At 42.5% G+C, this 26,791-nt stretch overlaps 1 protein-coding gene across 1 annotated transcript in view; it reads left to right on the top strand.

Annotated features, from left to right (window-relative positions):
- Positions 1 to 26,791, top strand: part of itga10 (integrin, alpha 10) — a 44,274-nt gene that overhangs the window by 9,796 nt on the left and 7,687 nt on the right. Inside the window, exons 2-15 of the mRNA XM_049582587.1 lie at positions 1,952 to 2,063; positions 2,190 to 2,299; positions 2,392 to 2,480; positions 5,356 to 5,470; positions 5,571 to 5,698; positions 6,289 to 6,437; positions 16,932 to 17,082; positions 20,301 to 20,466; positions 23,088 to 23,161; positions 23,241 to 23,385; positions 24,893 to 25,041; positions 25,183 to 25,326; positions 25,455 to 25,661; positions 25,755 to 25,885. Of these exons, the coding sequence (XP_049438544.1) occupies positions 1,952 to 2,063; positions 2,190 to 2,299; positions 2,392 to 2,480; positions 5,356 to 5,470; positions 5,571 to 5,698; positions 6,289 to 6,437; positions 16,932 to 17,082; positions 20,301 to 20,466; positions 23,088 to 23,161; positions 23,241 to 23,385; positions 24,893 to 25,041; positions 25,183 to 25,326; positions 25,455 to 25,661; positions 25,755 to 25,885 (1,870 nt within the window). The remainder of the gene's footprint in view (positions 1 to 1,951; positions 2,064 to 2,189; positions 2,300 to 2,391; positions 2,481 to 5,355; positions 5,471 to 5,570; positions 5,699 to 6,288; positions 6,438 to 16,931; positions 17,083 to 20,300; positions 20,467 to 23,087; positions 23,162 to 23,240; positions 23,386 to 24,892; positions 25,042 to 25,182; positions 25,327 to 25,454; positions 25,662 to 25,754; positions 25,886 to 26,791) is intronic.

Below are 26,791 nucleotides of genomic sequence, written 5' to 3'. Positions count from 1 at the left end.
GTCATAACAGGGGGCTTACTATACTCCATAGTTTTTCTAACCCACACCCTTCTCTGCCTTGCCTCTTCTCTTCTCTCCCCTCTCTCATTCGCCTCAGACTGAACTCCCTTTTTCCTCAGAGGTTGCCTTTGGTCACTCTGTTTATCCATCTTTCTCAGCCCCCCCTCTCCTTCCCTTGACTCCCCTCTCCGAAGGCCAAGAGGGGAAATAATAATCTGACTCTGCACTGTAGAAGTACAGTTGTGTACACACAGCTCCAAGTTATGTTTTTCACCCATTTTAATGACTAATTATGCTAATGCCAACTCGTGTTTATGACGCCTTAAAGAGATAGTTCACTTTTTTTGAAGTGGGGTTGTATGGGGTACTTATCCTCAGATGGTATATTACATACAGTAGATGTTGGTCGGCACGCCCACAGTTTGGAGGTGCAGGCTGGAGTCTGACATAGAAGCAAAGCAATCTACTGCTGTGGAGGGGGCAGCAACAAAACATACGTTAGCCACCTAAAAAAAGTCACACATATCAGTTTAAGTGTACGCTATATTAAGAGTATTTTCACTGCTTCATCTTAATGTCAGACAGTGATTTCCAGTGGGAAAATTAGGTTGTCATATTGCTCTCTTTAAAGCCAGACTCCATTGAGAAAAACAGTGATTTGACATTGTGAACACAGGAGCTGCTGGTCTACCGCTGCCTCGATCAGTCATTTTGTTTGTGTTATTGGCTTTGGCGTTTCAAAGTGTTAGTTAAGATTCACCAAAGTCACTCAATAACAATGAGGAGCATGCCATTAATGTTTAGATCTTGTGCCATCACAAGCAGTCATGAACGCATCTACTCATTCATGAGTAGATGCACACCTCCTTCTGCGCATTGATACACAGAATATATAGATTATAAGTAGCAATACAAGTAAGATAAATAGTAATACAGGTTAGAGAAAAATAAAGTATTTTCTATTTTGGGGTGAACTGTCCCTTTAAGGTTGGAAAACAACTCTTTATATAAGCTATATCCTCCTGAGACCCGAACTTTTGTTTGGTTTGCATTTTTAATTTCTCCAAGTTTCTAAACTAAACATTGTCAGTGATAATTAAGTCCCAATGTCCTCAAATGAGACAAAAATTAAGTCCCAACGTCCTCAAACAGGCCAACAATAAAGTCCCAATGTCCTCAAACGAGTACTTCCCAATTAACTTAGCTTGTTATTGCTGCTAAAATTGGTCAAATTTGTTGCCATATCAAACTACAAACATTATTAAATAAACAAGTTTCAACCATAAAATGTGATCAGGTTTTGAGCCTTGTCCAGTTTTGTGTCGGGATCGCCTGTAGACTGACTTGGCAGAGATGGCTGCCATCTTGTTTTTACATGGATTAGTGTATGGTGCTCTTACTACCACTAGATGGCACATAAAAGGTGTCCACGAACGAGGACAACAGGTCTAAGTTGAGTAGAATGAAGTGTAAGGTCAAGTAAACTCAAAATGTTATGACCTCATATGAGGACACAGGGTCTCAGGAGGATATTATGTTTACACTGAGTGAAATATTCAAACCTAAGACTCCATTTTGGCTGCACTATTTCATCAAATGGAAATATTTTAGGTGTTTTAGGGATCATCTTTTATACATTTTGTAAATTTGATGTACAGTTCAGTCATGAGTCACCATGAATTTACACTGATAAAGATACCAGCATGCATGCTATATAACTGTCTGTTTGATGTGGTCATTAAGTTAGATGATATATCAGATTCAAAGTAAGTAGGCCTACATATATGTGCAACTATGGATGTTTCTTTGCAATAAGAGTCACCATCAGTCCTCTCTTTGAGACACACACAATCGCCCCCTTCTATCCCCATCCATAAAAAAGTGACCTCCCCAAAAGTCATGGAATACTTTGCACACTGTGTCTAATAATCTTTTCTGTTTTGTCTTTCAGGGTTGTGTTATTGTTTTAACATAGATGTAAAGCATCCACGGATCTTCACCGGTCCTGAGGACGCTCTGTTTGGCTTCTCTGTTTTACAACATGAGGATAACGGAGAGAAATCGTAAGTGTCTGTGATTGTGTGTTAAAAGACTAGGAAAAACAAATTAAACTGTCATTAATTCTTGCACAAAGAGGATCTATGATGATGTTTTGATGATAAGTGACTCACTGTGTCATTCTGCTGAAGGATGCTGGTCGGCGCTCCGTGGGACGGGCCGCCCAACAACAGGAAAGGAGATGTTTACAAATGCATCATAGGAGAGGAGAAGAACTCAAGCTGTAGCAAAGTGAATCTAGGTGAGTGAAACAAACACGCTCAACAAATTAAATTCACACTAAGTTTGGATGTGTTACCGAGGTGTTACAGTAAACTGGTCTGTCTATCTCAGGTGAGAGTGCTCTCCAGAACATTTCTAAAAACCTGAAGAATTCTCACCTGGGAATGACGCTGACTCCAGACTCACCTGATGGCTTCCTGGTACGTGGTCTCCACACTGAGAAACAAGACTTTTTACTTTTGCTGCGTGGTTATTTGGGTCGTGTGTGGGAGCGTAAGGGATGTGGCGAGACCAGGTTGTGTTTGTTTAACAGAATGTTAATGAATCATCTCTGTTGGTGTTTTATTTGACTTCAGATGTGACCATGACCCCCACTTCCTGAATACCTTTTTGGAGATTCATATGCACATTTGCACAGTCAGATTGAGTTGGCCGACTGAACTGAGATCATGCTTTCAATGCATAGGCATACTACTGTAATTACTGTAATTGCACAAGTTAGTGGGCTATGTAGAGCCTGCCTCTAACTGGCTAATTTCTGTTCTATTTTCGTGAGATTGTAGATACAAATTTGAGAGTGATACCAGGCATGGCACCAGGATTTCAATTTTGGATGGGCCAAAGTAATTTTGGCAGGGCCTTTTAATTACAGAAGTTAATACTGTTTGCCCTCCTTACATGGTTTCCAAGTAGTCTGGCTAAAACAGAAATGACTGATATCATACTGTGGAAGGCATCTAGTGTGTCAGGGTGATTATGATACTTTTGAAATCTTTTTCCAAAACATTTTTATAGCCAAGATGGCTTATTATAAAATAACTTTTTAGCATGAACATTCTACGCTTTGTTTTATCCGTAACCTTCTCCACAATTCAGTCATTCAGCATCAAGAGGGTTTTATACAAGGAATCCAAGTTGTGAATATTGTCATGTGAAGTCCATTGCTACCTCTCGGTGCAGTCCTAACATAAACAATATCTTCTCATCCTCCTGCACAGTGCTCTTGGGTATGCTTGTTTAAGTTGCTGCCTTCCATAGGCTGTAAAAATAATGGATATAGCTACTGTGATGTCACCCATTGGTTTATGGACTTTCATTTTGAAGCCTCTGAGGCATTTTGGCTGTGACTATCTTGGTAATTTGGATTAAGAAGTGACCATGTTTGGAGGAGAAGCTAGCACTGTGGAGGAGTGAGCAGTGGATGTGACTGTAAAGCTTAGGACACCTTTGGTAGACAGTCTGCCACTCAAAGCGTCCCACCCTTAATTATATGTAATTTAAGCTTAATAATATTTAAATGGGTGAGTTCTAAAAGAATTCATCAGGGAAATTAACTATAGAGACCAAAACTGTTTTGTACCAGGCTGTAAACATGTTTATTTCTGCAGTAAAGTTGGGCATTTTAACATGTTGTCTTTAGGGACTGACCGGCTCCCGGAGCCAGCCTCAAGTGGTCATTTAAAGAACTGCAGTTTTTGGTGCTTTGGTGTTGGCTTCATTTTTCAGCCCTGGAGGTTGCCACTTGTCAGCTACAGAAAGAAAGTGTCCCCACCTTTTTCTGCTTAGTTTTCACCAGCCCCTGAAGTAAAATATGTGCTCCAAATTTTGGAAGGCTAGTGGGCTCTGTTATGCATCTTTGCAGGCCAGTCTTTTATTTTTTTATAAAGGAAAATTATGTTTTAGTCTCGCTTGTGTGTTTAAATGTTAATTCTAATGGTTAAAAATAAAAGTTAAGAAAGTAAATGTTCGCCCAGTCATTTAGGATGGACAAATTGTGCAATTGATACTGTTTTTCCTCCCAAATGAAGGTCAAATCTTTCAAGAGTTGAATCTCAAATAAGTCAAACCTCAGAGCAGGTCAAGTGCAAGTCCTTATTTCTGAAACTTTAGTCTAACTCTCTGCACACATATCGCTGTTGCTCTCCAATTTCTCCAGTTTTGAGGCTTCTGGCTTGCAGAGGGACACACATCTGCCCAGGCCAGGGAGCAGAAATGTGTGTGCTTTGTCCGTGTGTTTGTATGTTATATTAGTTACTTTGTGTGTGTGTGTGTGTGTGTGTGTGTGTGAAGCAAGTGCGCTTGCGTGTTCTGGTGTCTGCCAGGTTTTTACTGCTGCTCCGGGTGTGGAGTCGTGTACAGTTCACGAACGCCATCCAGCTTAGCCCACTTTAATATGTGTGTGTGTGTGTGTGTGTGTGTGTGTGTGTTTATCTTAACCCCAGTGGTCAGGTCTATAACAGGATCGGAATGCGTCTCCGGCCCTTTGTTAATGACAGACCTACCAAAAGCCATAGCACCTCTCTCCCTTTCCTCCGTCCTCTCCCTTCATTCTTTCTCTCATCCCTCTCTCCATCCCTTCCTCTCCGCCTGTCTGTGTGCCTGAGGAGAAACCCGTTCATAATGACAGGGCGAGCAAAACCAGGATGTTTCTCTTTTTCTCATTCTCCCCCCATTTCAACCCCACTTTCGGTCTCCCTCTTTTGTCTCTCTGCTGAATGCACGAGTTTCTCTTTTATCTCCTCTTTCCACACTTCCCCCCTTATTCCTCCCTCTTGGAATGAAAGCCAAATAAACGGCATGCTTTGAAGACAGAAATATTTTTATACGACCCCCCCCCACCCCACAACCGCCCCACATTCACCCCCTACATTTAGCACAATCAGATTTAAATTGCTCCACTGGTCTGCTGTTCCAGCTCTGTTAAACCACTCATGACAACAGTGACTGCCAACATGTCAACAATAGTCTCTGCCTCTCCCTCATTTCTCTGTCCCCCAAACCACACTATTGTAGTTTTTCCATGACTTATTCCTTTTCATTACTTGTTTTCTTTTTGTTCCCCGTCTGCCCTCATTTAGTCCTTTTTTTCGGTGTTTATTCTGTCACCCAACCGCATTTGTCTACGTGTTTAAACCCTTTGATAACGACCAAAAAAACCACCTATGCGCCGTGTGAGCGGAACACAAACACTTGAAAATACAAACCGCTCAAATTGACTGTAGATGCTCCCGAAATGTGCTTCACCTGTGAAACAGATGCTGATGTGTTTATGTGTCTGTGTGTTGTGTTTGGCAGGCGTGTGCCCCTCTGTGGTCTCAAGAGTGTGGTACGTCTATGTTCAGCACTGGCATCTGTGCCTCTGTCAGCGATGACCTAGAACCAAGAGAGACCATCGCTCCAACAGCGCAAAGTAACCACATTTTTACACACACACACGCACACATTTAAGCATGCTGCACAGGCCTGCTTTGGCAAACCAAATATATTTTTTCACCTCCCGCATGTGGCAGGGTGCTCCACATACATGGACATTGTGATCGTGCTGGATGGATCCAACAGTATCTACCCCTGGTACGAGGTCCAGAACTTCCTCAGCAACATCCTCAGCAAGTTCCACATCAGCTCGGATCAGATGCAGGTAAAAGTGCGAGTCAGTGTGTATTTGCATTGCCTACAATAAATATTATTTACATTAGTAATGGAAACTTGTGGGTTTGAATCTGAGTAAGTCTCCCACTTAAATCTCTGGAACCCCGTAGCTGTTGCCCAGAGCAGTAAGACAAGCTATTCCCTTGAGTGAAAACATGCATGGAGCAACACATATGAAGAACCAGTTTGGCAAATATGACCAGAATGAATTGCTTTGGTAATGTAAAGGGACGTGAGCTGAGCTAGCTTGAGGTTGAGGAGGAATGGAAGTCGGAGGGGGGGATCTGGGGACGTTATTCTAAGCTAAACAACAAGAAGAGTGAGAGGGGGGTTTGGGTTTTGAAAAGGGAGGGTAAGGGGTAGCAGGCAATGTGAGGTGAAGAGGAAATACCTCTGGTTTCTGAATGAATTCAAAAATTCCCCAAGTGCACTGTTTGCTTTAAGAACAGGATTGGTACTTAAAGAGATAGTTCACCCCAGAAACAAGAGTCTCAGATGTTGCTTTCCACAGCTATGTGCCAGCACCACCATGAACATGTGGCATGGTTGAAATACTTGTGTGTTTGTGTGTACATTCAGGTTGGTATACTGCAGTATGGCGAAGTAGCAGTCCACGAGTGGTCTCTGAAGGACTACCAGACCACACAGGAGGTGGTGGAGGCTGCCAAGAACATCAGCAGACAGGAGGGACGAGAGACGCGCACCGCATACGCCATCCACACGGCCTGGTAGGCCCGTCAATCATTGTTACTTCACTCTGACTGGCTGATGTTCTTTGTCCTAAAACATGATTTGGCCGGCTAACTGGAAACTGTCTGGCTGTTTAGATTTTGGTGTACCATTCCTAGAGGTTTTCTCTAAATATATCACAGTATAATTTGTAGTTATAATGACAATAAGCTCTATTTTCTTCTGGTTTGGTCTTCTTTCTAAAGATAAAGTGATCCAGTTTGATTTCATCAGGCTGCTTTTGATTAACTGGTCACCATCCTGCCAGACAAAGATTAGATTAAACATTGTAACACCAGGTACTTAAAACTGCTACAGTCAATATTTTGATTTTGACAGTGGATCAAATAACTGTCGCTTGTGGTGACAAACCCATACGTAATTATGATAAGTCCTCAACTCTTTTCTTGCATCTTTCAGCTCATTGTTTTTGAGAGTCAGAGCAGGCGGCTGTTTTCAACAACAAAACAATCTGACAAACCCACTGTACACTACTTTCCCAGCATGAATCAGCAGACAAAATGAGCACCCAGTTGGTGAACATAGAGGAGCATCAAAGGGGCTCTGCAAAAGCAGCTAGCAGCTAACAGTGCTACGTTTATAAACAGCAATAAAAAATGGCAGAAGTGACAGAGCTAACAGTGTTAACCAGGGGGAAACCAGAGGGTGGGCGCCTTGCTTACGCAATGACACTGCCATGGTTTCAGTGGTAACTGCCATATGAGTGCAGTAAAAACCAGCGGCGATGAGCTAGCCAGTGGGATAACATGCTTGTGATGCTGGACCAGCTTACCACAACAAACCACAGAGAAGCTCAGAATACAACAGCCCACAGAGGTGATTTCATCCTCTGCTCAGGACACCATTACTGCATACTAGGGATGTCACGATTATAGATTTTCTTGGTACGATTATTGTCAGAGAAATAATCACGGTTTTACGATTATCACGATTATTATGAATTAATTAATTTCACACTATAAATGTGTAAAATCACATGAACACTCCTTATAGATCTTTAAGTTTCATTTATTTCCATGCCAACATAACAAAAATAATATAGCAACAAAGAAAAGTAACCAAAAACTAGTGTGTAGACTCTACTTTTACTACATGCCTCTTTGTGGTTCAGCAGTCTAAGTTTTTTCTAGGATGTGTGTGTCTTTTTGTTCTCTTTAAATTACAATTACACAAATAAACTGAGAGCAAATCTCGTGCAGTGTTAATAATAATGAAACAGACATCGTGCTGGAAGGACAAGTCCAACATTTACTCAACACAGATGGGAGGAAGCAAAAGAAGGTAATACTAATGCTAAATGTTCACTGACTGAGGACCTTGAGAAGACATTACGTATATCTTCCACATTACACACTGACACTTAAACAGTCTGATGACTAAAAAAAGGATTTGAACTTGTAACAGTCGAATATATGAAATGTGCCTTTAACATGGTGTATACTGTGTCGCCTAGCAGCAACATCATCAAGCAACGCCTGTTATGATTTGAGTCTGTTGAGCGCACCCAACGCTGGTCGGACGTATACTTATGTGCTCCTGCTTTTTCTTTTATCTCTCAACACAACAGTGATGGTTATAAGTACGTGTGGCGAGTATTTTGTTCATGTATGAAAATGTAGTAGCCGTACAACCGGACTTGGTAAAGTGTTTTTAAGTTGATGTAAAAATAAACGACGAGCATTTGTGAAATCCCACACTCGTATGGATGTGAGTTTCTGCCTGTCGTCTCACTCCAAAGAGCTACACGGACCCACAACCATTACAACCTCACGCTGTGTGCACACAGACTGCAAAACTATCCATGAAAAAAGTTTTTGAGACGTGCCTTAGCTTGTCACGTTGCACTGTAAGCCCAACTTGTATCATACCACTACGCCATTAATTGCAAATGACATGCTAACATGTAATTTTTAATTCAATGTTACATTAGATAAATTGAGATTGACGTATTTTAACCCAGTTATTGTGCATTTACCTTTACTTGCGCATGTAAAGCCGGGTGGTTGTCCCGCAGGTGTTGTATCATGTTGCTCGTGTTTGATCCTTTGGTTGCGACTTTTTTGCGGCATGTTTTACAAACTGGAAAGCCGTCGTCAACAATGACCGCTTGGTCATTTTGCGATAGCCAAAATGATCCCACACGGCTGACTTTATCTGTTTTTTGGGGGGGGATAAGTCTTCTTCATCCATACTTCATCACTCGGAGACGCCGCTTGTGTAACTTTGTTTTCATTCCGTGCGAGTTGCGCTGACCTACTGTATATGGTTCCGCGTCTCGGCATAATCTCTGGAGAGTGACGGTGTTGAGGAATCTTTACGAATAATTAACCATGGCGTTTAAAATCGTGGTTAATAGTGAAATCAAGTAATCGTGACATCCCTACTGCATACAGAACTTTTAAGCAGCTAAGCCAGATGTTTCCCTCAGGAGTTGGTGGAGACCAAATGCAGAGCTAAAAGGAAAGTGAATATTGGCCAGCAGGACACAAAATGACTAAATTAATAATAATGTTGCTCTATGTCTGCTGGATGAGTGAATAATAGTGTTGTCATCCACAAACATTTCACTCTAAAGAACAAATCTTCTAGGTAAAAGAACTGATTCACTTCCTAAAACGATTTGTTCATCTCTCAGTTCAGTTGAACTCTCAGTCAGTTGTGACTCACTCCTTTCACTTGGAGGAAACGGTGCTTGTTAAGTGATTTGGTCACTTTTATGTCTATTTTAATACCACTGTGTTGTTGTTGGTGAGGGAAAGTGTGGTTGTTGTTCTTTGTCTTTTATGAGCAACTGGACAGCTGAATTGCCCTGAAGGATGAATAAAGTTCTTTCTATTCTATTCTACTGAGTGAACATAACAGTGACCATGAGCACGTCTTAGAGTCTCAAAGTAGGAAATAGTACTATATATTTTTTTTAAAATTTGTTGCTGTGAAAATATATGTGCTGTTCATTATGGGGTAAGACTAAAGCTTTCAGTTTGCAAATGGTATCTTTGTCCAACTAAAGCCCTGTTTCCAACAAGCTGTCTGGTGTAGTTCCCGTTCACTTCCATACACATTTTCTGTTTCCACTGTGAAAAGTTGTGGATGGTACCAATGGAACTGTTCTTGACTGTCCCCATTTTTGGTCCCCCCTCTGTTGGGGTACCTAGCACACAGATCCCGTACTAGAGGGTGGAGCTAGAAACACTACAGTCTGTTGATTGGTCAATAGCTGATGGTCACTCCGCTCAGGGCTGAGTTGTGGCTGGTTTTGAGGCTCATGTAACCACTGTTCATACCGTGGAGAGTTTTAGTAAACTGTAATTATAAAATGAAAGGATGTTTTGCTGCCTCTAGCTGCAGCTGTAGACCGGACCGACTGCCGGCAACTTTTAAGGTGGAATATTTACTTGTGAAGTTACTCAATGCATGAGTTGACAACATGAATCCATCAACACAACTTAAATTTCAGTAAGACAACTTATCTCTCTTGGATGACAAACACTTTTAGTAATGAGGGGATCTTTGCGCATTAAAAATAAACATTTATTTTGACCGGATTAGTTGAACTGCATATATTCTAATCCCCACTCTGCGGCATATAACCTCGTTCTGTGGACGATAAACAAGGTCCAGACTTTCCTCTGTGTCACCAGTAATGAGGAAATGCAGTGAAAGCTGGACGAAGCGGTGACTCACAACAACCCCGCCCACATTTAAGAGCACTGTCTGTGGTGGAAAGGCTAAACCGGTCCAGGGTCTAGATACACGTCCGTTGGGGGTAACTGATGGTTCTAAAGGTACTACACTGGGAGTTTTTGGTGGAAATGTGGCTTAAATTCATTCATTCATCTTCTAACCGCTTCATCCTCTTGAGGGTCGCGGGGGGGCTGGAGCCTATCCCAGCTGACATCGGGCGAGAGGCAGGGTACACCCTGGACAGGTCGCCAGACTATCGCAGGGCTGACACATAGAGACAAACAACCATTCACGCTCACATTCACACCTACGGACAATTTAGAGTTATCAGTTAACCTAGTCCCCAATCTGCATGTCTTTGTACTGTGGGAGGAAGCCGGAGTGCCCGGAGAGAACCCACGCTGACACGGGGAGAACATGCAAACTCCACACAGAAGGGCTCCCACGCCCGGGATCGAACCGGCGACCCTCTTGCTGTGAGGCGAGAGTGCTAACCACCACACCACCGTGCCGCCCTGGCTTAAATTCTCTATTCTCAATTCAAAAGTTAGCTAATTGAACTTAACATTCATCTGTGTCTCAGTTCAATGAGAGGGACTAGACGATGATGGAGCTCCAGTCAAGCACTGAATGAATCTGTGAACGTGATCTTTTTCATGAGCTCATCACTAGTAAATAATCCACTGTTTGCTAACAAGGTGATAATATGTCAGTATTGTGTTTACAGCTTGTTGTGCTGCCCTCAAGTGGCCAAAAACGACCTGTTAATGCAAGTTTAAATTAAAAAAAGTTGTTTAAGCTAATATTATGTTCATATAGGTTTTTTGAAAGCATGTGCAACCACCAGTTACTGAGCAGAGAGATATAAATGTTTAAATCCACACAAAATGTGGACATCATCTTTGAAACACTCTCCTTTTGTATCATTGCCCAGTTTCTCGTACGTTGGGGGTATTTAAACTGGTAACCCAAATCTAAGGAAACATCTCTGCAGGTTGCGGGTCAGTGGCTCAGTGAAAGCCTCCAAGTCTTAAAATATCTCTTTCTTTTCAAAATAAAATTCCTGCTTTATTAAAGTCATACCCACATGGAGCACCACACCCAGACCTGATGTGTGGCCACGGCTTCCCTTCTGGGACGTGTGTGTGTCTTGGAGAGGTGTTCTACACACACACACACACACACACACAGGTAATTGGAGACTTCCTGTTTCCTGGTACATTTAAAGGTAAAAGTTGGAGAAGTTTAGGAGGAACATTTAAAAGGTAGTTGAAAAGCAGTGACTGGAAAAGCGGAGCCAGTAAAATAGTGTAACTGTGGCACTAAAACACCAGTGACGGGAACTCCTACTACACACTCGGCTCTTTATCTTTCACTATTACTACCTTTGCCACCCCAGCAGATGAAACACTATCAGAAGACTCACCATTGTTCACGACAAAGAAAAAAGAAACGTAGAACTTGTCTCAGGTGTGTGTGTGTGTCAGGAAGAAATCAAGTGGAGGGTTACATTTATGAAATATTTAAGGATTCATTTGATATCAAGAGCAGGTAATATAAAAATATACCAACTTATGTTTTGACTGGTCACATACACCTACATGCAGATGGACAGATAGCAGCACTGGCACCGGGCAGGAAAGTGACGGGGTAGAAAAACAGTGAGATTAGCTGAGCTGGACCAGTCGGCTGCTGGCTCAGCACGGCTGCAGGTGTGGCTCAGCCTGACCCAGCCTGGTCAGCCAAGTAGTGCTCCTACAGCTGTGAAAATACACACACAGACACAGTACACACACGGAGAGATGAACGCCGACACACAGATTAAAGGCTCACACCATACACTCACACTCGCATTCACACATTGTACTGCTATTCTTATAATGGCCGACATTGGCTGCATTTAGGCCCTGAGCCTCAACTTTAACCCTCTACACTGCATGTTTGACCTTTAACCTTTACCCTGACCTCATCCTTATTATAAACTTAGCCCTAAACCCAAGCACTTAGCTAAGATAGCTCCTAAATATATCTCCCTGGAGCCTTTAATGACTTTTGTGTGGACTATGAGTACACACTCAGACAGAGCTATAAAGTCAGACTTAAGTCACAAATTTGAGGACTTACTCCGACTTAAATCTGACACTCTCTCACATCTGAAGACAATGTGAGTTTTCAGTCATACACTATAAGACTTTGCAGAGACAGGGGATCCTGCATGGTCACTATTTGCAAGACTACAACCAGATTTCTTTTCAAAATATTTCCCATCCTTCTCCTGATAATGGAAAATATTACGCCAAACTCCCTTTAAGAATTACGACATAATAACAATTCCTTACATGTCGGCAAAAACACAATACTCTAGAAGCACAAGATGAAAGGTGTCATATGCATATACAGTACTCCTGTCAATTTGGCATCAATACAATCCATACAGATAAACTGTATTTGTGTACAAATTGTACATTTTGGATTTATTTGCCTCTGTAAATTTGCTGCGCTATTTTAGTGGAAGGAAACTGTGGGAATGGGAGGCAACTGTTCCAAAAATTAAGATTTTTTTCAGTAAAATAATTGCTGGTTAGTGGATCAGATATACTCCAAATTAAACATGGACTCTTGTTCACTCCACAACTCCACCAGTGAGAAGAGAATCGAGACTTGTTCATGTTCCTCTCCCCTTTTGCTGCATCCTGTTTGGTGCTGACAGCCATTAGTTGATGGCAAAGTTCATGTCATTGAACTTGAGTATTTGCACGAGTCAAGACTAAAAATTTATAATAATATCAAATATGTTTGATTTTGTTGGAACATCTACAAGGGAAGACTTAAGACAGCTCAGACTGAGTTTAATGACCACCTCACATTAAATGATCGACATCATGGTAGAGGTAAAACTCATGATTTTATTCAGACATTGGAAATTTGTCTGCAACAGTAAAATCGATAGATAGATAAATCGATTAGATGTAAGGCTGGCGTTACAGTGTTCCGGGGGGTTATGTCTGTGCCAAACTCTTTCTTGGCCATCCGTAAGTGGTTAGCCTGATGACGTCGTCAACACGTTAGGGAGGTTTCTCTATGATTACAAATTGTGGAGTGATCAAGAGCCCGTGTTTAATTTAGCGTGTATCTGATCGACCAATCAGCACTTATTTTAGCAACATATTCTCATAGAACAGTTTGTATGATATCCTACGAATCAGTAGCCTTGAAATCCAGACCCAAATCTAGAAAGATTTAGGGTCTGGCCATGAGTAATGCAAATGGCCCAACTCGAGGGGCGGCACCAAGCATGCATTTGTAAATATCACTGCACGCAATTGCATAACACTATGACCAATCAGAACAATACACGGGGTGACGTATACGCTTAGCTACCAGCTAACTGGTAGATTATACTCTTGCCCTATCAGGTCGGCAAAACTGCAAAAACGTCCTTCTTGCAAAGGAAAGATTTGAGCGCCGTCTTCTGTTCCTCTTTTAGAGAAAAAGCCAAGTCTAACTCGTTCACTGTAGCGGCCAAAGCCATTTCAAACAACTGGTGTTCATCCGTAGCCATCTTGCAGTGTTTACTGACTGATTCCGGACTTCATTGTCGCAGCGCTGTCATCATCTGTTTAGCTCGCCTCTGGCCCGCCTATATCAGATACACCAATGTGATTGGTGCAGCTTGGCTATAAGGGCATGGGTAATGAGCATCATTACTGATTGCCAGAGTGACTCGCTGAGCAAATTCAAATTGTGCTCTCACGAGAACTCTGGATTTCCAGGGTAACAAATCAGTGCCCCACGAAAGACATTATGTCCTTATCATACAGTTACGTACTTATCATAAAGGTTTGGGAAAAGAAACATGGCGAGGATGTACCTTAAAATGACTCACTGTCCTGAACACTCAACTCCAGGGGAAAGTCCCTGGGAGCAAGCCCAGGTTTTTGTGACCTATCCACCACCCCAACCTGCCTCCTTACAAGACTGCTCACAACCGCTTCCTTGTTTCTCCTGTTAGTGCATTGGTCATGTGATCGCAGCCTTTCAACGTACATGGGATATGAACAAATTTGGGTGCATTATTTGTTGTTGGAAAACAGTTTCACAGCCTGATTTTAGGAAGATATTGAATTATTGAAACAGTTCACCCCTCATTCCTACAGTCTCCTCCCACTAAAACAACACGGCTAACCAACGAAGGCTGGTAGCTATTGTTTTTACACATACAGTTTACCTTTGTAGAATATAAGGATACTGAATTGACAGGAATACTGTTGAGATTCTTGTGTTTATAGCAAGGAATTGTTAATATGTCATATTTCTTAAAAGGAGTTAAAGGTGTAATATTTAGAATAGGGGGTAATCTCATAAGGAATCTCTTTATAGTCTTGCACATAGTGAACCTGCAAGATCCTCAGTCTTGTCAAAGTCTTCTAGTGTATGGTAGGCATAACTTGTTGCTTTAAACCAATCAGATTTAACATTTTAATTATTGAGCTCTTAAGGTGCTGGTAGGTAGATTTTTTTTAGGCTACTGTTAGATAGAGCCAGGTTCGCCTTTTACCCCTGTTTCCATTCTCTATGGTATGCTAAGATAATGGCTAGTTTCATATTTATACAGGGTGGTATCAATCAACATTTTAATTAGTGAGCTCAATCAAAGTCGTCATTATCTGTGTGTATACCGCTCCAATCCATCTGCTCCTCTTTTGTCTAAAAGCACAGGTAACTTGAGTGATTCGTTTCACTAAAGGAGTACACAAACATGTCTCACTGCGTTGCTATTATTGATATCTGGGAATGTGCTGCCCAATCCAGGCCCAGATGGGGTTACTAACACGTATAATACTCAGAATGATTTTAAAACTAGGTCAGGTCTGGGTTTGTTGCACATGAATGTTCAAAGTCTGGTGGCCAGACCAGATTTTGTACGTATTTGGGCCTTATCAACTGATGCCATTGTTCTTGTTACATCAGAATCTTGGTTAAGATTTGCTCCTCCTGGCCATTTCAAAGCACTGGTGCAGGATTTTTATACAAAATCTTCCATATGCCAATGTCACAGTGTGTCTTAGCTGATCTTTGTAATCATGTAGTTGCTGTTTTTGGGTTTTTATGGTTCGTTTCTAGTATATATTAACATACTTTTTGGCTTAGTAATCTTATTCTGTGTTTTATATTGCTTATTTTAGAGCTAGAGATAACACATTTTTAAAAGGAAAACCTTGAGCCAACTGAGCTCACAGTTCGTAAATGTATGAAGGGAAAACGCTGGTTGCTTTGAGCTTTCTCACAATGTGATGCTGACATGTAAATTAGCCACCAATTTTTTATATCGCTCCACCCGTCTGAGACGCTCCCGCTCACCCACACACGCACACACAAAAGTACACACACAGACCACTGCGCTGTGTCATTACCACACTGCTGTGACTCCATAAAATGGCTTGTAAATACACCCAGGCCTCCCAATTAGCTCCCCTCACTTTCTCTCCTCTTTCATCTCGCCTTCTTCCGCTCTCATCTCCTTTCTTTCATCCTAATTGTTCTGTCACTCTTTTCCTTTTTATCCCTCCTTCCCTTCTTACCTATTTGTCTGTCTTGTCTCATTTCTCTCAGTCTCCTTTCCTCTCCTACTCACCTTCCCCCTTTTCTTCTCTTTCCCACTAGTTTTATTTCTCTGCATAAATCACACAGTATTAATACCACATCAGAGCAGGGTTTGCAATTCTCAGTTGTAACATTTGGCTCCATTTTACTGTCTTTTATCATTCATTTAATTTGGATTCAAAGCCCTTTTTTCTCCCTTCCAATTACCTTCATTAATCTTTTATGTTCCTTTCTCTTTTGTCTTGCTTTTTTAAAACCTTTCCAGTTTACCTGTTTGCAAACGTTTGTTTCTCACCATTTCCAGTCTTTCTCTCATCTATCTGTCCCTCTCTGTTGTTTTTCTTCCACTCCTCTGTCCTGTTTTCTCCTCTCCTTCTCGGCACCCTATGTAATTTGCAGGCTGCATAGGGGAAACGGTTGTTTTTAACTCTGAGTTTCTTGCGGCTGACCACAATGTTATATTTAGGCAAGGGCTGGAGTTAGGCCTGAAAATGACTGAGTTCACTCGCAGTGACTACTTGCAGTTCACTGCGTGTGTGTGTGTGTGTGTGTGTGTGTGTGTGTGTGTGTGTGTGTGTGTTGGTCTGAGGCTAACCAACCCTATTCAACTCTTGAATCAGGTCCCACTGAGAACAGGTTTCCTGTAGACAAACAGGGTGCGGCTTGGGTCTGTTCGTGTGTGTTTGTCATTTAGGTTTCCTCTCTGTATCATGGCACAACCGGATGGGAATGCACAGATGCGGTCACTGTGTGCAGTGACACATGCCCGCTGCATGTGATGACCAATTTGAGTCAACTGGCAGCTAATGTATGTGTGTCAAGTATGAGTAATATAGTTGTGGAAAAGTCCAGTTGTGATTTGGACCATCTATATTTCTGGCTTAATGGGAAGGAACTTAAATCTCTTTGTGTTTTACTGCCTGTTCATTTTCTCAGAGATGCACTTTAAATCGTATATTATCTTATAGGGAACATTTGTTTGAGATTTTAGGAACCCAAGTGAGTGAAACTCTCTGGCATCCTCCCTCTCCCTCAGGCTCTTTCACTCCTTGCACTCTCCTTCTATTTTCATTCTCTTTCTTTCTTGCAGTCTTTCTCAATTCAATATCATCCAGCTGGATGTTTTAACACCAGCATGACATTCATCTATCTTAGTCTATCTTTTGTTCTTCTCTTCTTTGCAGCACAGAGGCATTCAGCGCTGAGCGTGGAGCGAGGGATGGCGCCACCAAAGTGATGATTGTGGTGACAGACGGAGAGTCACATGACGGGGAGGAGCTACAAGACGCTCTGGACGAGTGCATTAACAGAAACATCACCAGATACGCCATCGCTGTGAGTACATGTCATTGAATCTTGATTGGTCATTGTGCTTAAATGCAACCGGTGGACTCCAGTGTTGTCTGTGCTGTGTTGATATGAAGAGGCCTCGACCGTGGATATCTTTGGAGGCGATCTCTGTTTATTCCTGACAACTCTGACAGCAAAATCTTCCGTCAGTTACAACCATAGAACTCGAGCCCCTCTCCCGTGGAGTACAGCAGCAAAAGGGTGGGCCATGTTACATTCAAGTCAGTACAATCACAGGACACAGGAATATGCATATTATACAATAAGTTTGGGCTGTAAGACGAACTTGCAAACATAGCTTAACAGTGCTAGAACTTGAAGTATTTTCAAGTCGAAAGGCTCATCTTCAAGTGAGGTCACAAGTCTTTGTCGTTTAAGTCCAAAATGAATTGCACATATTTTTTGATTTTGTCAAGTCGAGTCTAAAGTCATCAAATCTATAAACTTGACTTGAGTCTAAGCCATGTAGCTCGAGTCCTTTTGTTTTAGGTCTTGTGATGCTCAAAATGTTGATTCAGGAGTTTTCTTCAGTGACAAGTGTGAAACTATTGTGGGAAACACACAAACAACATTATCAGTGGGGTGTTGCGGAGCATCCCTGACATTCTTCACACATTGTGTGAAAGTGGTATGATGACCGTGTACACCCTCAAGCAACCACACAATGCCACTGCCACTCCCCCAAAAATAACATCCTTAAATTGCCAAATGAACCCCTTGGGTCTACTGAAATAGCCGAGTGGGAACAAAAACTCTTCCTTTCCAGCCCCACCCGCCCCCTCAGCACACAGACACACACTAAGCGGTGGCATGGTTTCAGTCGCAGAGGGGCAGACCTTACTCTAGTGGCCAGACTGGTAACAGACCTTCCCTTCCCCACAAGAGAAGCTGGGGAACCTCCAGACTCCACTGGGACCACAGAAGAAGGGAACATTAGCCAACATGGAGGAGGAGTGCCACTATAGAAATATGTATAGACGGTGAAGATTAGATAGTAATTATGGGTGAAGGAGTTCAGATACAAGTCCCAGTTGGTCACACTGTGTTTGGAGAGTCAGTTTGATTAGTTTGTTCTGTGCTAAAAATCTGTTTGAAGGATTTACTGTGAAAAAAAGTCAATTAACTCCTCCCAGCTATGCTCCTCCCAAATTTCATGGCAATCCATCCCCAGTTCACTAGAAAACAAAAAAGTCAACCTAATAGTACGGTAGAGGAAAAGTAAGGGGATTACCAAAGTCATCAAGATTCATCATCTGGGGACGATAAATATCTCTACAAAATTTAATGGCAGTGCATCCAATATTAGATATTTCAGTCTAGGCCAAAGTGGTGGACACACAGACAGATGTTCAATGCTATTCCTCATCTTCCCGGAAACAGTATGCCCATTTTCAATGGAACTACTTTCTGCTGAGTGCCTGTTAAAACTGCCCACTGTGAGGTGTGTGGACTGCCCACAGAAACAACAGCTCTCATATGTGCATATCATAATGCTAGGTCAACAACAGTTTAATATGAGAGAAGTAAACGGACAGCCAGAGACAGAGAGCTGAAGTATGGATAGAAGAGAAACTCAAGAAACAACTAAAACTAGATGAAGTAAACAAGAGAGAATGAGGTGGTGGGTTTTGTGGTCAAGTGTTTGCCCAAAACGTTCAGTGATGACAGGTAAGTACTACTTGTAACAGTGGCCATGTTTTGATGTTGCTCTCTGTGCAGCTGCCCCGAGCCTGTGTGTAGGTTGTGTGTGGAGTGATAATGGCTCATTGGGGAGGGCAGAGCTTTCAAAACAAGAACACGGTCACTGCAAACTGCGTTTTATACATCAGTGCAGGTTAGGGGCGGAGAGTGTGTGTTAGTGGGGGAGCAGGTTACGCAGAGCCATGTTTGTATGTGTGTAAATGCACCTGGATGTATATGTATGTATGCATTTTTTTTAATTATTATTTTTATATATATATACTTTATTAATCCCCGGGGGGAAATTCAATTTTTCACACTGTTGTCAATTACACACAGGTCTGAACACACACATGCACAAACTAGACCTATACATGCACTAAGTGGAGAGATGTCAGAGTGGGCTGCCCATGACAGGCGCTTCGAGCGGTTGGGGGGTTCGGTGCCTTGCCCAGAAGGTGAACTGGCACCTCTCCAGCTACCAGTCCACACTCCATATTTTGGTCCGGACGGGGACTTGAACAAGCGATCCTCCGGTTCCCAACCCAAGTCCCTATGGACTGAGCTACTGCATGTATATGTATATGTATATGTGTGTGTGTGTGTGTGTGTGTGTGTTTATGTATGTGTTTGTGTATGCATTTATATAAACCAATTATGTATGTATATATGTATATATTTATGTGTGTGTGTATGTAGTCATACATTCAAATTCCGTAGTGTCTCCAAGTCCTTTAAATCTGAATGTGTGCTCTATACTTTAATGAGAATGTATCCTTCCTGTCGTTACTCTTCTCTTTGTGTGTTCATGACTATATAAAAGCAGCAGCAGTTGGCAGCCTGAGTGGAATTTATAAGTTCTTAATGTACATATTTATATGTTGGCTCTCTTTACGTTACACTCTACACCCCTCTCCGTCCCCTACCCTTTGAAAACAGAGGATTTCCTTAGTTTGCTTGGCAGCTGGAGTCACAGGGGGAGATTCTTGGGTTTGGTTTCTCTTATGGAATTTTCTCATTTGTACTTCAGGCGTTAAGCCATAGGCCACTGCTGCTACAGTATATCTTCTGCATCCGTCATCTCTTCACCTCGGTGCTAGGCCTGCGCTCCTCATTTACAAATCTCTGGTGGCCACCATTTCCCCTCGTCTTATGTTTTCCAGTCAATTTGTTGCCTTTAGGTAACTGCTTAATTACTATTAAATTACACAGGTAGTGACGCAGCTACAAAGTGTGTTTACTTTCATTTTAACTCCTGCAGCTCCAGTTTATGTGTGTAGTATCTGAGGGTGATGTTGGCCCTCTCTTCTCCTCCTAACTTCTCTCTTTCTCTCTCCACTGTCCTGTCAGAACATGGAGAAGTGATTGCTCCGATATGTGCCAAAGTGTCTGTGCATGTGCTCCGTTTTTGTCACTTTAACCCCTCTCTCTGCTTCCACTTTAATCCGTTGATGTTTTATAGAGCTTGTGTTATCTGCTTATTCATTTACCCTATTTTCTCTTTCTCTCACGCTGGGCTCCAGGTTCTGGGTCATTACATTCGCCGACAGCAGGACCCTGAGACGTTTATTAAAGAGATCAAGACTATCGCCAGCGACCCCGAAGAGAAGTATTTTTTCAATGTGACCGACGAAGCTGCGCTCAATGACATTGTGGATGCCCTTGGAGATCGCATCTTCACTCTGGAAGGTTTGTGATTAAAGGAAGGAGGCCATGGATGATTGAAAGATGTACTGTTAAAAAAGGAATTACTGTATGATTAGCACCAAAGATCTTTGGTGTTACAAACTACATGATTTATCAGTCAGGTTAATTTTATAAAAATCCATCAAGTTTCATCAGTGCCCTAAGGACCCCATTGAAACGCAAGGAATTATTATTATTTTCCCAGATTAATCATATTTTGAGACGCTAAAGATGCTGGAAAAATCATGAAACTTTGCATTCACATCAGAACTAGTAAAATAATTTGATATTTTACAGACTTCATGCTCAGGTGTGACAAAATGGCTCGGTAGCACCCCCTTTAAAACTTCAAAGAGGTAGCTCCTGCAACTGGCTATGCTTCACCTGGATGTACCAAAATTGGGAGGCACATGTAATATCCCAAGATTTATATATATATGTAAAAAAAAAAAAAAAAAAAAAGGTCTTTTGGAGCCATATTCTAAACCCAACAGGACGTCAGCCATTTTAAGCTGACTGGATTTTTTTGTGTATTTTTGCCATTTAGAGTTCAGACTGTCACAGAGTCCTCCTAGGTTCATTCATTTCTGTAACCCCTTATCCTGTTGAGGGGGGCTGGAGCCTATCCCAGCTGACATTGGGCGAGAGGCAGGGTACATCCTGGACAGGTCGCCAGACTATCACAGGGCTGACACATAGAAAACAGACAACCATTCATTCTCACATTCACACCTACGGACAATTTAGAGTCACCAGTTAACCTGCATGTCTTTGGACTGTGGGAGGAAGCCGGAGTACCCAGAGAAAACCCATGCTGACACAGGGAGAACATGCAAACTGTTTGAACCCCCCACCCCGGGTACAAACCAGGAACCCTCTTGCTGTGAGGCAACAATGCTAACCACTCCACCACCTCGCCACCCAGTCCTCTTAGAGCAGGGGTCTCAAACTCAAATTACCTGAGGACCGCTGAGCATCCAGTCTTGTCCCAAGGGGGCCACTTCAAGTATTCCACAAAAAATGATTGAAAAAAACTGAATTTCAATTGGCGATCATCTCACTGACAGCGTAACTTGCTTCAAGTGCTGCATCGGACTCCTTTCTTGCTCTCTGGAAGAAGTTTTGTTGCGTTGACAGTCCTTTCTTTAGCTGTGCAGCTCATTGTGTCCGTTCATCTCCCTGGTACTTAGCATACTGTTCTGCATGTTTAGTTGAATAATGCCGCTTTAGATTGTACTCCTTAAACATGGCAATATTCTCATTGCAGATGAAACAGGTGGCATTCCCCTTAAACTCAGCAAAGAAATAATCAGTCTCCCACTTCTCCTGAAACACTCTGTACTCAGCGTCAACCATTCTTTTGGCCATAGTGTTAGCAGCGTGCCAAATGTTTGTTTTTTTCTACTTGGTTTCAGGTGTGGTGATGCGTTCAAGGGTCCTAGGATGATGCGCTGAAGGGTCAAAAACAGAATCTGGCATTTTTCCTCAGTCGTGACAAGGCCGCATTCAAGGTCCGCTGCGTTCACGGCCGCAGAGGGCCGGATTTCACTATGAATTGATATCAAATAGCGGGCCGTATAGAATAGTCTGGAGGGCCGTGTCTGGCCCCCGGGCCGTGAGTTTGAGACCCCTGTCTTAGAGACTTTATATATTGCCTGTGCCATTTAAAGAACTTTGAGATGAAAAGCTGCTAAAACTTAAACTTTTCGTCCAACAGTGTGGCCGTGGAGAGGCGTCAAATTTCCATTATTCAAGTGGTGTGTAATGCTACACATGATATGCAGCAACAGGACATATAGCTACTCTGTTTTTTGGGGGGGTCACATAGTGGACACAGAAAGTGATACACAATTTGCGATCTGTCATTTCCAACTGAATGAGGGAGAAGTCTAAGTTGTTTGCACAGTGTCTAACAGTCATGGTAATGCACAGCTACATCAACCAGATTTCACTGGCACCCTCAATGTGTGAGAAGGTGCGAGAGCCAGTATCGCTGCTTTCAGCTTTAATATCTAGTTGTCTCACATGATGGCATGCACTGTACTAGCTATTGGTCTCCTTGCTGACAAAGTAATTTACAATTTCTGACAGTAGCACTGTCAGACTAATCATCTTATTTTGATTAATCAGTTAGACTAGTTATTCTACAAATATAAATGAAATAAACACGAGGACACAAAAACTAAAAGCAGAGCCTGAAAAAGAAGAGGAAGAATAAAATACACGAATATGAAACAGAAGTGGACAAAGAATATTTAACAGGGCGGAAGAAAGCGACGGAGGGTTTGGTCAGTGTGAAAAAATACACAGCAGCCCTGCAGAGACAGCAAGAAAAGGAAAAGAGGGTAGAAGGGAATGTACAGCTATCACAATAGTTGCGGGAACATGAGATGAAGGCTGATGAAAAGTGATGCCACCTTTCAATGTTTAGGGAGATCAGAGAGGAAGAGACAGGAGGAGAGGAAAGGGTGAGGCATGTCTACCACCTGTGGTCCTCAGGGTGAGTGAGGGTGCTGATGATCCCATCTAGATCAGATCCTGAGAGGGAAAGGAAGGAAGGGAGGAGGTGTGTGAAGAAACGTGACGATGGAGAATACTGACTTGCTCTCTCTGTCCACCTGCAGGCACTCTGGGCTACAACGAGAGCTCGTTCCACATGGAGATGTCTCAGATCGGCTTCTCCACACACACACTGGATGTAAGTTCGGTAGCTGTTCATTTATGTGCAAAGCGCATGTGTTTTAAGTTTGTCATCCATGCCCTTCTCCATTCTTCAGGATGGCATCCTGTTTGGGATGGTTGGCGCCTATGACTGGGATGGCGGGGTGTTGAAGGAAGGGACCAATGGGCGCATCATGCCGCCCAGAGAGGCTTTTGAAAGCGAGTTTCCACTGGAGCTCAAAAACCATGCTGCTTATTTAGGTAACCACAGATCACACTGCTGAACATGACACAAAAAGGATCACATTTTTTTTTGCATGTTAGTGCATAACTATAACTCATAGCTATAGCTCATTATGTCTTCATGCAGTGTAACTCAGACTGATTCTTTAAGGGGGTGCTTTTAATGTGTTGGTGGGAAGCCCAGACACTAGAAACTTTGGCCCAGACACACCAAACTGACATCAAGGAACTAGCACCAATGAAGGCTGACTGCTTCGCCTCACATCGTTTGTGTCTTGGCCAAAAAGTTGCCCTTGAACACACCACAAAGACGACAGTCAATGGCCAACTGGCATGGACATTCTGCACCTGCGTGAAAGGAAATAACTCTCCATAGTAGGAAAATAGGAAACTGGAAGAATGACAGGACGGATAGAAGGTGCTAGTTAACCAGTTTGGACATTAACAGCACTACCTCATGTTGAGTCTCTCAGTGTCTAAGAAAATAATCTTACTTAATATAAGAAGTTTGTTTTGATCTCACGGCCTCTTCACTTTAGTAGTTTGTTTGCTTCCATTTCTCTTCTCGTGCTCTGAGCTGAACTGCCAATCAGAGCGATTTCATTCACTGACAGGCTCTGTCGTCTCCAATGCCAATTGGACTTGCTGAATCGGCCAAAAAAACAATAAAAGCTGACAAGGACCAGCTAGAGCCAAGGGTGCGGGACACACCACAAAAACTAGGGTGACAAATGCTCATCGACTTCCAACGGCTGACCATTGGTTTGATGTTTCAGGGCCATTACTGGCTGCAGGGTTGAATTAACTCACATGTGGGACACAAGTCCTTACAAGTTAGTTCAGGATTGATCTCGACTCAATCAATTAATCTCCTTCCTCTATAAAATATCAGAACATAATGAGAAAGCTATAATTTCCTACACCCAAGGAGACATCTTTAAATTTTGTGTTGTGGTTTACAAACGGTCCACAGCCCAAAGATCTTCAGTTTAACATCCCATACAGCGTAATTGCCAAACACTGAACCGGGGGCCCTTCTGGGAAAATAACCCATTTTAATCCAGTTCTGGCTGTATACTAAACAGAAACCTCTTTCAGTGTAATAAGCTTCAAAATTCATGTGATCCTTTCCAAAACATCCACGTTTGCTTATTGTTTATCTTAACATAACTTGTGAATGAACTCCTGTTCTGGAGCCAACTCTCAAAGCTTTCCACCAGTATGTAAAAACCCACCGCCCTCGGAGTACGCCAAAGTCAGACCACACTCTCGGTTGCATGACCGTGTAACATGATGCAAATGACAAAAATATAAGGTCAACAAGATGTGACACATTACTGAACTCAAACACATTTCAATGCAAGTTGATTCTAATGGTCAAAATGGTGAGCAACAGTGGTGACAGTACTGGATTGTAGAAAGGGATCAAAACATTCAGCAACACCAGCATGACTCATTAAGTCTTTACTGAAGGCCATAGATTAGGTTGCAGTGTTGGATGATGTGTATTTGTTTGTGTTTCCAGGTTACACAGTGTCATCTGTGATAGTCGGTGACTGGAAGACACTGTACGTAGCTGGAGCTCCTCGATTCAAACACAAAGGCAAAGTCATCCTGTTTGAGCTCAGCAATGAGGGTGATGTCAACATTGTTCAGGCCCTCAATGGAGAACAGGTAAAGCTCTCTCCTCTCCCTGCAGCTGCTGTTGTTTATTTACTTGTTTAGCAGAAAACAGCAGGAATGTTATTTCTCAGAGACTGAAGCAATGACTCCACCTAGTGGCAGTAAACTGAAAGAGCATGTCCCTGTGTGTAGATTGGATCTTACTACGGCAGTGAGGTTTGTGGGCTGGATATCGACCAGGATGGCATCACAGATGTCCTTCTGGTCGCAGCTCCAATGTTCCTCGGCTCAGGAAATAAGGAGGCTGGGAGAGTCTACATCTACACCCTCAGTGGGGTAAGACAGCACTGATCGTCCTCCTCATGGATCATTTATGCAATCAGTGTGATAATACACAACATTTATTAAATCCTATATCCCTCCATGTTTTTCACCATTCTTCCCTCCTCTTTCTTTCCCCCCAGGAGGAGGTGTTTGTATCTAACGGTACACTGAAGTCAGAGGACAAGTCTCAGGATGCCAGGTTTGGTTACGCACTGGCAGCTGCTCCAGACCTCAACCACGATGGCTTCACTGACCTGCTGGTGGGAGCCCCGCTGGAGGATGAGCACAGGGGCGCCATCTATGTCTACCACGGAGATGGCATCTACGTCATCCACAATTACAAGCAGGTACTTGTCATGTGGGTACAAATACATTATTACTGGTGTATTTTAGGATTCAGTCAAACTGAGTTTGTGTTTCTGCCTCTCTCCTCCTCTCAGCGAATTTCAGGATCATCAATTTCACCCTCCCTGCAGTATTTTGGCCGCAGTGTGAGTGCTCGGTTGGACCTGGATGGAGATGAGCTAATAGACTTGGCAGTGGGAGCACAGGGCAGTGCTGTACTGCTCAGGTGGGTAGGGGCAGAGTTGGGGAGGGAGGGAAGGGCACTGCATATGTTATAGCTGCAGGCTCTAGGAGATGATTAAGCTCGACAACACGGCCAGTGAGTTTCCACATAAAACAAACAAATCTTTTACAAAATTAAAGATGCAAGCAGTGACGAACAGGCCCCCACAATGTCCTTCACATGCAGGGTTCTGGCAGGATGCTGAATTAGGTGTTATTTCCCGTGTGGAGTGTGTGGCGCTGTAGATGACGTAGTGCAAAATTTGTACTCCTATGTCTACCATGCTACAGTACAGAACACCCACTGAACAAAAATTATGTTGCAGTGACCACACAATGTAAATTTCATGTAAGTTGAATGTTTGTCACACAAGTCCTGCTTCCTGTTTTCCACAGTTGGTGCAGTTACTTTGACCTTATATGGGCATGTAGATGTCCTCAGGCCTGGACTCTTAGCAAGCATGACAAACTTTGGGCAGATTGGACAATGTGCATCCAATTTACAGCTTACTGTTTTATGTTAAAACACACTGAATGGTCGCCACGCCATGCCAACGTCATTCCACAAAACCTCAAAATCTTAACAATTTTCCATTTGTAAGGACTTAAAGGAAAATTTAATCAATATTTATGACCATAGGCTACTCTCTCCCCGAGCCAGAAACCAGAGGAGTTAGTCTCAAACTTGTGATATTAAAGAGTATAATATCTGGAGCTTCTCCACAGACAATGAATGACAGTCTGATTTTGTGGACCCACATGTTTGTTTTCTTTTTAAAACCTAAATTAGCTTTATTATATTAACAGAAAATATATATAACAAAAAAAATGTGTCCATATACTCAGAACATTACCCTGGGTGATTGCAAATATGTTTCCCAGTTTATTGTCTATGCTCCAGACTTTATAT

This window comes from Epinephelus fuscoguttatus, linkage group LG8 (genome assembly GCF_011397635.1).
Source record: "Epinephelus fuscoguttatus linkage group LG8, E.fuscoguttatus.final_Chr_v1".
NCBI classification, from domain to species: Eukaryota; Metazoa; Chordata; class Actinopteri; order Perciformes; family Serranidae; genus Epinephelus; species Epinephelus fuscoguttatus.
The sequence above is the reverse complement of the archived record's forward strand: the minus strand, read 5'-3'. Positions and strand labels throughout refer to the sequence as shown.